At 39.2% G+C, this 12757-nt stretch overlaps 1 protein-coding gene across 2 annotated transcripts in view; it reads right to left on the bottom strand.

Annotated features, from left to right (window-relative positions):
* Positions 1–12757, bottom strand: part of STX8 (syntaxin 8) — a 292360-nt gene that overhangs the window by 95164 nt on the left and 184439 nt on the right. For both annotated transcript variants that reach the window (XM_057500881.1, XM_057500882.1), the window contains exon 7: positions 6706–6807. In XM_057500881.1, coding sequence (XP_057356864.1) covers positions 6706–6807 — 102 coding nt within the window. The remainder of the gene's footprint in view (positions 1–6705; positions 6808–12757) is intronic.

The following is a 12757-nucleotide window of genomic DNA, read 5'->3' as shown; positions in this document are numbered from 1 at the left end:
TGTTAACTGCACACAAGCCTGCATCCGTCCACGTGTTTCTAATAAACACCTCCATGCAGTACTTAAACGGACCCTTCTATCGTTCCTCCCTCCTCTCATCCTGCCTTCTCTCCCTCCCTCCACTCGGAAATGGGGTCATAGTATTAATACACATCCTGCTTATTTCGGTTTTTCACTTTGCTAGACCCAGAAGGAGCTTCTTCTCCTCATTCTTCAGACCTCTGCCCCTCTGTTGTGTCTGCATGGAAACCTCTGAGCCCCTAGACTGACTCAGCTCCTTCTCTGCCTGTGGTACCTGTAGTCATCAGTGATTTATACTCTGTGTCCCGGTCTTGCACTCTAAGTCCCCCTAGGGCAGGACTGTGCCCTATCCACCTTTTAGCTCCAGCACCTGGCACAGTGCCTGGCACACAGCTGATCCCCAGTAACTGCGTTGGCATGGAAGACTAAAAGAATGAATGAATGGGAAGGTAGCAGTAAGCTTGAGGATACAAAGGCTTTGACGACAGACATGCCTTAGTGAAGGACTGGGCATTTCTCCATAGAAATGGAATAATGAAAGATGCCACATGGGTAAAGAGACAGACATATGTGTATGCAAAAAGTAATGGAGCTCAGGAATTTAATGGATAAGCTCAATGAAGGAGGATAAGAGAAAGAAGCAGAGAAATTGCAGCTAAGAAGAATATTCTTGATAAGACAGTAAGATAAATAAAAGAACCTACATACTTTTTCTTTTGCTCCCAATTGTTTGTGTTCATGGTAGGTCTTAAAAACAATTCCTTGAGAGAGTAAATGGCCTCTAAGGTCAGTTAAATAAACTAGACAACTTAGAACTCAGTCCATTATCTATGTTGTGCTAGGTTTGAAGGAGCTATAATGTAAGAGAAAGTATTTTTGTGCTATACAGAGGTCAGGCAGCACCCTGCACACATGCCCTACAGGTGGCATTTACTAATTTCATGACTGGTAATGGCTGCAACTTATACATGTAATGGCTTCAACTTACACAATGAAACTTATGCATTGCAGTTTATTTTAAAAAATCAACTCCATTTCTAATTAAATGAGGATGTGAACTTCCTAGCTCTACAATATCCTCCATAACTAGCTCAAGTCACCACTATCCTCCTTAAAGACCCTTCTATGCTGGCTTAAAAAGTCTTACTTATTAAGGCAGTTCTCAGCAACCAATTCAAACCATTTTAATACAGCTGGTGTTAACTGAGGACTCACTAGAACCAGTCCCTATGTCACCCAATTTGTTCTCACCTAATCTGCAGAATACCCATGTGTACTCATCACTGTAATAAAGAAGGAAGCTGAGGCTTAGAGAGGGCAATCAGCTCTCCAAGTCACCTGGGTTGTAAGCGGCAGGGCCCAGGCTGTGACCCAGGTCTGCCTGGCTCCATATGCACACTGTACGTCACTACCCTTAATTACCACTGAACTGCTCTCCTCTCTGAGACAACCACGTTCCACAAAGCTGAACGCAAACCAATGGTTCCAAGGTAGAGACAGTGTTACCACATCAGTTGGGCTGATTTCTAACCACATCTCTGAAACTATGTTGCTAAAATCACAATAAATGTGCTTAGACAACATTACGTAATAGTCAATATGCTGAGAAGCAACACTGTCCCTCAGACCGAGTCATTCAGGGTTCTTAGTCTGGCCTTTCACAATTGGCTCTGCCCGTCAGACTCAGACGAGGCTCTATTTTGAATTCTAATGAGGACGAGGCACATTGAATATTTAAACTGCAATCACAAAGATGCTGCTTTTATGGAGATGTCCTTAATACAAGTAACAGATCTGAAAATACATGCAGGTACCAATGGAAAAGATCAGTCTAAGTTGCATTTAGAAGCTGGAAAAAAACAACATTGTTTTCTACTCAGTGTCATTATTGGGGTAGGAATGGGTGACGACGAAAAGAGGAAAAACCATGCAAAGATCTTGGTAAAAATTTTAAAGCCTGGGCTCCTGAGTGAAAGGTTCACAAAGGGGTGCTTGAATCCTTTGTTAACAACTGAACAAACAAATTCATCACCAGGCCCTTCTGTGTGGCCTCCTTGCAATTTGGTCTGTACTTATAACTAGAAATTTCCTCACTGCAAAAGCATCTATGACTGATGTAGCAGGTCAGGAAGGAAGATATGCTGAGGGTAGGGAAACAAAAGACCATTTCACGGTTTGCAACCTATTTTTGCACTGCCTTAAGTAAAATGATGATACGCCTGCTGCTATCCTCAGCTCACTAAAATCCTCCTGGTTAAACAAGGCTATTGAACAGTAACCCTTGAGTGACTTGCTTAATTCTCATCCCCCAAAGTATGTCAAAACATACTTTCCTGGCAGTTTCATGTATGTATATGTTTACATATAAGTGATCAATCTGGTCTTGCATTTGGGAAAAGCAGGTGATTAACTCCTTGCTAGGTCGTGAGGCTGTTGGACGAAGCCCTTGTCCTATATATGCCTTTCTTATAAAGATTGTAATGTAACTTTCGTGCACTTGGATAACCTTGTAAATGTAAGCATTTATGAAAAGGGAATATGGTTTATTTTTTTCTTATCTATCTTCTGGTTGATCCTCTTTTCTGCTGCTACCAGCTATGTTCATTGAGCTTTAAATTTCGGTTATTTCTAGCAGTTCTATTTGGTCCCTTTTCAAATTTTCTGTTAGTTGTTACAGTTTCCTATTCTCTGAGGAATAGCTTGTCATTTCTTTCATTAAATATAATAAGCATAGTTGATCCTATAATCTACATCTGATAATTCCAACACTGCAAGTCTGTGCAGACTGGTCTCTGTGGTCTGTTGCTGGCCCTTGCTCATGTTGTGCTGTTTCCACATATGTTATGCTATCTCTGTCTGCTGGTCATTGACCTGGAAATTTTATTTTTGGTTGGTTTCTAGAGACCAAGGAAAAATATGTCCTCCTCCAGATACATATTTCACTGCTTTTGCCAGGAGCTCTGGAGCTCCAACAGGTGAGTCTGCCTCAAACCAAATTTAGGGAATAAGGTTTCCTGGCCCATCCTGAGTATGGATACCCAGGATGCAAATCCATATGAAGGCCTTTTAGTGACCACACCTTGTCAAGAACCATGGTCTGTCCCTTTCTTTGTCTCCTATTCTTTTCAATGCCAAGACTGTCTTCTCCACAACCCCCAAGGGCAGGTTTAGTTTTGGTTCACTTTTACCCTAAGGGGACCCACTTCAATGGTGGAAGCGTCTCCTATTACACTTCCTAACTGGGGATGGCTTAGGGCCTTAACTCCCACCCCACTTGCCTGCCCCTGTCAGGCGTCCCTGATTCATGCCTGCAAATGGACTTTATCAGATAAAAAGAGAAACTATTAGAAAGTACCTAAGAGTTTAAAAACTGGGAGCATAACAGAAGAACAGGTTAATAAGGTGGTTCCTCAAAAAAAGTAAACACTGAATTCTATTTGATTCAGCAACTCCACTTCTGGGTATATATGCAAAAATGCAGGGACTTGAATTGACACTTGAACAAACCCATGTTCACAATAGCATTATTCACGATAGCCAAATGGTGGAAACAACCCAAGCCTCCATCATCAGAAAAATGAATATATAAATGTGGTATATACATATAATGGACTATTAATTCGGCCTAAAAATGGAAGGAATTCCTGACACATGCTGCAACATAGAGGAATATTGAAGACATTATGCTAAGTGAAATAAGCTATATGCAAAAGGACAAATACTGTATGAGTCTACTTACATGAGGTACCTGGAGTAGTCAACAGAAAGAGAATGGTGGCTGGCGGAGAGGAATGTGGGGTTAGTGTTTAATGGGTAGTTACAGTTTGGGATGACGGAAAAGTTCTGGAGATAGATGGTGGTGATTGTTGTATGACAATGTAAATATGCTTAATGCCACTGAACTTAAAAATAGTAACAATGTATATTTTACCACTATTGAAATTTAAAAAAAGGTCAGGCTAATTTTGCCAAGGGCTGGTAGACCTACTAATAAGTAAATTTCATAATATATCTTGTGTTCACAGGCTTAATACTGATCAGTGAAAGACTTAGAAGTTAACTGCTGGGTATCGTAATACCAGCCTGACCTCCCTTGAGCTTTAGAGGCCATATGCCGAACTTTATCAATATGCAAAAAACATATATATAATTACAAATTTCCCTTAAAAAATATAAGAGCAATACATTTCCTTTAAGGGTATCAGGCACCAGAAATGGTACAATGATAGTTATTTTGGGTGTTCATCAATAATACTGATGGAACTGCTGGGTAAATATTATGAAAAAATAGAAGGGATAAGAAAAATAATTCTCTATAAAGTATTTCCATTGGAAAAGTAAAGAAATTTCTTCTTTCAGTATCTGTATAACACTGCCATGTTGCTGTACTTCTCCTTTCTGAGTTACTACACATAAGTGTGACAGATTATCTATATGTAACTAAACATAAATGAAGCATGAGATAAACTTATGGTTAACATATTTTAAAACACTAAATTTTAAAAACATGCATTTTAGTAATTCTGGGAGTCTCTAAATTTATTCTATTTAAAAATAAATGAAACCGAGTTTAGTTCAGAAGACTTCATGGACATTTCTGGGTATAAATACCACAAAATAAAAAATTGTCAACAGAAGAAGTAACATTCTTCATTATGACATAATGAATGATATGTGTTGAGGGTCACTACATTGCAAATACAGAAACTTACCAACATATCTATGAATATGTTCATTCCAAATGAATAGCAACATGATAGCTTAAGCACATAAAAAAGACCCCAGGAAAGTCAATTGGGAAGACTTCTCCTACTTTACACATACAAAGATAATGGCTAATACTTGCTCACTGCTTATAATGTGCCAAGCAGTGTTCTAAGTGCTATATACCCATATCTATATCTATCTAAAGACCTGTATCAGTATCATCTATACCTATACCTATATTTTTATTTACATTAATCCATTTACTCCTTGCAACAACCCTCTTAGGTACATACCATTATTCCCACCTCAAAGATGGGAAAACTGAGGCAAAGGGGAATGTGGGCTTCCCTGTGGTCCCACAGCTGGTGAGTGGTGGAGCTGCGATGTGAGTCCAGGCTCTAAGGCCCACACTCTTAACTACTGTGCTCTGGGCCTCTCCACATCAATATGGAATTTCAGGAAAATGGCCAGTGTTAGACACTTCACATATTCTACACAATTAAATTTTGATAGCCAGATTATCTGCTTTTTTACAGCTCAGGAAACTAAGGCTCAGCAAGATTAAGTTTATACACAAATCAAAGATAGTAAGAGATAAGAGATGGAGGTGGGAGTGGGCCCGCTTTGTTCTGTCTCCAAAGTTTCAGGATCTAGTGCAAAGAAATATGTTCCTGTGGACAGAAGTTATGCAAGGAGGTTGGTAAAGCAAAATGAAGGAGGCTTTGCTTGGGCAGGAAGCAGAAAGAAGCACACGCCTATAGAACAGAAGCACAGACTGAGCTGGCACCTGGGGGCTGAGAGCTGCTGGGTTGTGGGGGCAGAAGAGGTGATAAGAGGTTAGCAGGTAGCCCCCGATGCTCCACTCCCTCCGAGGTTCCAGAGTCCCTAATCTGCCTGGTCCTCATTACCCTGTATTTCTAGACTTCTGTTTAACCAGCAGACACAGGTAGTGCTTCTCAAGCTATACATCTCAGGTGACCCTTGCACACTCTCAGGTGACCCTTGCACACAGGTTCCGGTTCTAATACTGGATGGATCAGAAGGACCCATTATATTCTTCATATTGAAAGGGCAAAGAGGCAAAGTTTGCACTCAGACCACTAGTTTTTTTTAGTGCTAATGTTCTTCTATTTATAGTAAAGTTATTTGCTTTTTTAACTTGCTATACCTTTGTGAGATGAAGCACCAAATACCAATTACTGTGGTTACTACTTCTGACACCACCGTTAATCACCACTTACCTTTGGCAGGGTACTGTGCACAGGCCATATATAATTTAAACCCCACAAAAATCTGTATCACAACTTCTGCAGAATAGCAAGGACCTGCATCAGAATTGCTTCATGTACTAGCTAAAGAATGGATGCTCCTGAACTTCAACTTAGCCCTATTCAACCAGAATCTTCAGGGGAGGGCCAGAAAACCAGTATTTTAAGAATCGTTCCAAGTAATTCTTGTCTTGGTATGTATAGCCCTGTTTTATGTACAAGGTATTAAGAAGTCAAGTGACTGCCAAAGATAACATCACTACATAGAGGGTTTTGACTCTGTTGAACCTGAGCTCTTAACTGCTCAGTAGTTTCAGCTTCAACAGTTTAGCCTGCAACTAAAAAACGGCACAGTGTAAGTAAGGTTGCCTTTAGAACCCGTGAGACCTACAGCACCAATCTGCATAATGTCATATGATTTCCCAAACTATTATTCTCTGTAAGCACAAAGAAAGGTTTCTTATTTAAAATTTTTAAACATTAACAATGCATTCTACTTCCCCTGCACTCATAACAGTTCATTTCATTTCAACACGATGTAGGCATCTTTTTGGCAATTTCAACGCTTCATCAAATGTGACTGCCCGCATTAGGAGAGCAGCCCATCCTCGCGGTAATTAGACAGACGTGGGGAACCTAAAGCAGAATAAATCTGCAAGGGATTTGCACACGACCACACGTCCATTCTGTAACAGTAGCTATTCTTTACCACAAGATGTTGACTTTCTGTCCACCACATTCACACGTCGGGTTTCAGTCCGGAGTTTCTCGTCTGTATTCTCCACCAGGTTGGTGAGGTCATCAATTATCTCTAGAAAGGAAAAGAATGAGGCGTGGTTAATATTCTACCAACACCCTGGCTCACATCAGTGTATCATAGCTGTGGCTGGCCTTCGTAGTAATAATTCTCTAAGTGTAGTGCGTGCAAAGGTAAAGAACCCATGTTTATTCCTTGAAAACTGCAGCTCTGATCCATAAAGATGGGTATGCGTATGTAGTAGTAAAGAAACAAATTGGTTTAACACAATTCCAGGAGATGGAGAAATGTCAAAGGTTCAGGAAAAGAAAGCATGACTCAATAAATTTATGCCTGGCACAGTTGTCATCCTAGTATAAAAGTGACCAAAAGACAGTATAGAAGATGTCGGGGGGTACTGAGGTCCTTCTTGAGAAAACTACTTGATGAAATCTAGCCAACCAAGAGGTGAATACGAATAAGGAATTCTAAAATGTGAAGCCAGACACCATGACATTAGAAATGATGTGAGAACAGAATACATTTAAATAGTGAGCTGAGAATAAACAAATATATGGGTTAGGTTCCAGAAAGGCAGATAAATGTTATAAACAGTGATGATGTAATTGTAACTGAAAATCAGGAAACAGTTGCGGGGGTGCAGGGAAGAAGGGAAAAAGAAGGTGAAGGTGTTAATTTCTTCATCATTCACAGCAGAGTCATATTGAGCTATTGAAAAGTAAAACTTATACAGAGAGACTTCCAGCTTTATAAAATCACCAAAGCTGCAATGTTTTATGTAATTTGTTTTGTTAGCCTTAGATGGATCCTTTACTAATTACTATCTCATAAAGACTCCTTTATGTGAAGTTTATCTTTTTTTTACACTAATCTTCTTAAAGTGAAACTGAGTGCTTAAAATAGCCTATATATTCTGACCCTAATTATGTAAAGTTATTTCTACCTATCTTTTTATATGTACAAACCTATAAGGATATATTTGGATGATGTCAACCTTAGGTGAATAATGATTGTTTCTATGTAGTGGGATCCTGGGTGATCTTCCTCGCATTTTCTGTATTGTTTGAGTTTCTTATGACAAGTATATATTATTTCTTCAGTTTTGGTTTTCTTTCCATCCCCTTTCCCTCCCTTCCTCTTTTTATTAGTGATTGCTTTAGAGATAATGTTGTCCAATACACGCCATCATTTTTCTTAAAGAATTATATAAAACAAACAGGGAAGTCAAAGAAAGTTTCCAGAATGACATGACAGCTGAGTTTGGGTGCGTAAAGCAGAAGGGCAATCCGGCTAAAGGAACAGCATGTGAGACACACAGAGGAGCTCAGTGCTCTTCGGGCCTCCTGCAGCACTTCCTACAGTCTTTTTCCTTATGGACCCTTCTATTTTGTATTACAATTATTTGTTTGCTTGTGTTTCTTTTGCAGAAAGAGTATGATGGAACCTTCTATTCATCATATATCTCCCACTTCTAAGAGAGTGCCTTGTACACAGCAAAATAAATACTAAATATATTTTCTAAATACTAAAAGACAAAGTCAGTGAGTAAATGGAGTCTAAAAGACAGGCGCACTAAATAATTTCAAAGCACTTTGCTGCTTCTTAGAAAAGTGAATCTATGACAGATTGGCCAAATATTATCTACATGACACCTGCTTAGAAGATCTTTCACTATTACTTGGCAATTCATTCATAACTCTGTTCCCTCATATTTAGTGACATACTCTGAGTTTTCCCTCTCTCTATCTCTAATCTCTGTTTGGAGTCTCCTCTTCTTCTTTCCAAACATCTATGTATTTTTACTCTATAATACTACTATGGTGATTTTAGGATCTGTCCTTTGGAGTGAGTGGTGTGTTGAAGTCTCCCAAAATGAATGCATTGCATTCTATTTCCTCCTTTAATTCTGTTAGTATTTGTTTCACATATGTTGGGTGCTCCTGTATTGGGTGCATATGTATTTATAATGGTTATATCCTCTTGCTGGACTGAGCCCTTTATCATTATGTAATGTCCTTCTTTATCTCTTGTTACTTTCTTTGTTTTGAAGTCTATTTTGTCTGATACTAGTATTGCAACACCTGCTTTTTTCTCCCTGTTGTTTGCATGAAACATCTTTTTCCATCCCTTGACTTTTAATCTGTGCATGTCTTTGGGTTTGAGGTGAGTCTCTTGTAAAGCAGCATATAGATGGGTCTTGCTTTTTTATCTATTCTATTACTCTGTGTCTTTTGATTGGTGCATTCAGTCCATTTACATTTAGGGTGATTATTGAAAGATATGTACTTATTGCCATTGCAGGCTGTAAGTTTGTGGTTACCAAGGTTAGCTTCTTTACTATCTATCTTACTGTCTAACTTAACTTGCTTATTGAACTATTGTAAACACTGTCTGATGATTCTTTATTTCTCTCCTTCTTATTCCTCCTCCTCCATTCTTCATATGTTGGGTGTTTTGTTCTGTGCTCTTTTTAGGAGTATTCCCATGTAGAGCAGTCCCTCTAAGATACCCTGTAGAGGTGGTTTGTGGGAGGCAAATTCCCTCAACTTTTGCTTGTCTGGGAACTGTTTAAACCCTTCTTCATATTTAAATGATAATAGTGCTGGATACAGTATTCTTGGATCAAGGCCCTTCTCTTTCATTGCATTAAATATATCATGCCATTCTCTTCTGGCCTGTAAGGTTTCTGTTGAGAAGTCTGATGATAGCCTGATGGGTTTTCCTTTGTAGGTGACCTTTTTTTTCTCTCTGGCTGCCTTTAATACTCTGTCCTTGTCTTTGATCTTTGCCATTTTAATTATTATGTGTCTTGGTGTTGCCCTCCTTGGGTCCCTTGTCATGGGAGTTCTGTGCGCTTCTGTGGTCTGAGAGGCCATTTCCTCCCCCAGTTTGGGGAAGTTTTCAGCAATTATTTCTTCAAAGACACTTTCTATTCCTTTTTCTCTCTCTTCTTCTTCTGGTACTCCTATAATGCGGATATTGTTCTGTTTCGATTGGTCACACAGTTCTCCTAATATTCTTTCATTCCTGGAGATCCTTTTATCTCTCTCTGTGTCAGCTTCTCTGCATTCCTGTTCTCTGATTTCTAGTCCATTACTGGTCTCTTGTATCTCGTCCACTCTGCTTTGAAGTCCTTCCAGAGACTGTTTTATTTCTGTATTCTCCCTCCTTAGTTCTTGCATATTTCTCTGCAAGTTCATCAGCATGGTTATGACTTTTGTTTTGAATTCTTTTTCAGGAAGATTGGTTAAATTTATCTCCCCAGATTCCTTCTCAGGGGAGGATGTGGAAGATGTCTGGGTTAGTCTGGTCTGGATCAAATTTTTTTGCCTTTTCATGTTGATAGATGCAGTGGTATGCTGTTGATTCATCTGTCAGGTGGGAGAACCAAGACCCTTTCCACTTGCTCCTGGCCTTTCTTTACTGGGACAACTGTGACCCCTAGCGGCTTGTGTTGGGTAACTGCGTGTAGACTGGGTCTCTGTTTCTTGCCCGGCCGCTATGGAGGAAGCTCCCTTGCTGTGGGTGTGGCCAGCCTCAAGCTGCTTCTCTGCTATGGTGGGGCACCGGAGGGGGAACGGGCGCGGGGCTGTTTATTGCCATGAGGGGTCTCAGAGCTGCTGTCCAGGGGGTTAGTGCACCTGGAGTTCCCCGGGATTCCCCGCTGCTGGGCTAAGTGTCCTGGGACGCTCCCGTCCAGCTGTGGGGTCCCTGTCCCTTTAAGACTTTCAAAAAGCACTCGCTTTTCTTTGCCCTGGGGGCACCGGCTGCAGGGACCCCCTTGCAGGTTTTACTGTCCTGTTTTGCTAGTTTCCTGTGCTCCTCGCACTGTGTGTCTGCGCTCTGGGTGCGGATAGCTAGGGCTGGGTGTTTAGCAGTCCTGGGCTCCCTCTCCCTCTGCGCTCCGACTCCTCTCCTCCCGCCGGGAGCTGGGGTGAGGGGTGCTCAGGTCCTGCTGGGCTGAGGCTTGTATCTTACCCCCTTTGCAAGGCGCTGGGTTCTTGCAGGTGTGGATGTAGTCTGGCTGTTATCCTGTGTCTTCTGGTTTCTCTTTTAGGGATAGTTGTATTTGTTGTATTTTCAAAAGTATGTATGGTTTTGGGAGGAGATTCCCACTGTCCTACTCATGCTGCCATCATGGCTTGGCCTCTATGGTGATTTTCTACATCTTTTCGTTCATCAGTATCTTTACTTACATTAAAAACCTGAAAAATCCCTGCTCTACATAAATCTCCAAAATTTCTGACCTGGACAGCCAACTGCCTATTACTTATCTCTGTCTTGAAATTCGTACACATATCTGCCTCTCTAAAACTGTCTCTAAAACTGACCTTTTTATCTTCCCCTAAATCTGACACCCCTCCCACATTCCCTGTCTCAATTAACAGCAGCAAAATTAAATTTCTTGCCCAAGCTAGAAGGGTCACTAGGCCTTCCCCCTTTCCCTTCTCCTGACATTCCATTTACTAGCCTCTCCAGATGATTCTACCTCCCTAGTATCTATCTCTCAATCCTATGATTTCTCTTAAATTCTGTTACTAATATTACATGAAAATTTTCCAGTGTTTCTAAAACAGTGTCCTAACTTATCTGCCTCTTTGCATTTCTGAATCCTTTTAATCAATTCTCCATATATAACCAAGGACATATTTTAATTTTTTAATAATTCAAATTAAAATTTAAATAATCACATGTGCCTGGTAACTATTTATTGAACAACATAGCTCTAAAGCAATCACTTTAAAAAAAAACAGGAAAGAAGGAAAAAAGAAAGAAAAGTAAAACACCCCTCCCTCCCACCAAGAAGTAGAGGTTAAAAAAAAATCATTAGAGGGAATAAAATTAAATACTAAAATTAAATGCTAAAAGAAGGCAAGAAAGGCTATACAGAGAAACAAAGAACAGATAAGACAAAAAGAATATAAGTTTCTAGTTTGCAGCCTTAAACCCAGCTCTACCAACAGTCATATTAAATATAAATGGACTAACTCCTCAATCAAAAGACAAGGAATGTCAGGCAGGATTTAAAAAAAGGAACTATATGCTTTCACAAGAAACTCCATTTAAATATAAACCATAGAAAGTATTTCCATGAGAAAGCTGACATGGCTATATTAATATCAGACCAGACAGACGTCATGCCAAGGAGTATTATCAGAGATAGAAAGGAACCTTTCATCATGATGAAAGAGCATGTGATGAAAATTTTAAAAATCCTCAAATTTTAAATATTAAGGAACCCACTTCTGAATAATCCATGAGACAAAAATAAAATCACAAGAGGAAATAGAAAATAGTTTGAACTGTATGATAACGATAATCTAAACTAAGGTTTGTGGGATGAAACTAAAGCAGTACTTAGACAGAAGTGTATTACTCTAAGTTCATATATTAGAAAAGAATATATAAAATCAATGATCAGACTAATGGAGTTAATCAAGATCACTGCAATAAATGCATAAACAGGATTTGACAGACTTCAGTATCCATTCATGATACAAATTCTCAGGAAAACAGGAATGAAAGAGAACTTCCTCAACCTGACAAGGGGCATGTATGAAAAACTTAAAGCTAACATCATACTTAATGGTGAAACATGGAACACTTTTTCTCTAAGATTGGAAAACAAGGCAAAGATATCTGCTCTGATGACATCTGTTAAATGTTTTATTAGAAGTTCCACAATGTTTAAGAAGACTAGAAAAAAAGGCAAAATGATTTGAAAGAAAGATGTAAATACATACATTTGCAGATGACATGATTGTATACAGAGAAAACTACAGAATCCATTTAAACATTACTGGAACTATTAAGTGGATTTAACAAATTTGCAGATACAAAGAGCAATTATAAAGAACAATTTATTTCTATACACTAGTGACAAGAAACTGAAAAATGAAAGTAAAAAACAGTATCATTTATGACAACATAAAAAACTATATCAAATATTTAGAAATAAATCTAACAAAAGATGTGTGTAAGACCTCTACACTGAAAACTACTT

The sequence above is a fragment of the Manis pentadactyla genome, chromosome 4 (genome assembly GCF_030020395.1).
Source record: "Manis pentadactyla isolate mManPen7 chromosome 4, mManPen7.hap1, whole genome shotgun sequence".
Taxonomy (NCBI): domain Eukaryota; kingdom Metazoa; phylum Chordata; class Mammalia; order Pholidota; family Manidae; genus Manis; species Manis pentadactyla.
The sequence above is the reverse complement of the archived record's forward strand: the minus strand, read 5'-3'. Positions and strand labels throughout refer to the sequence as shown.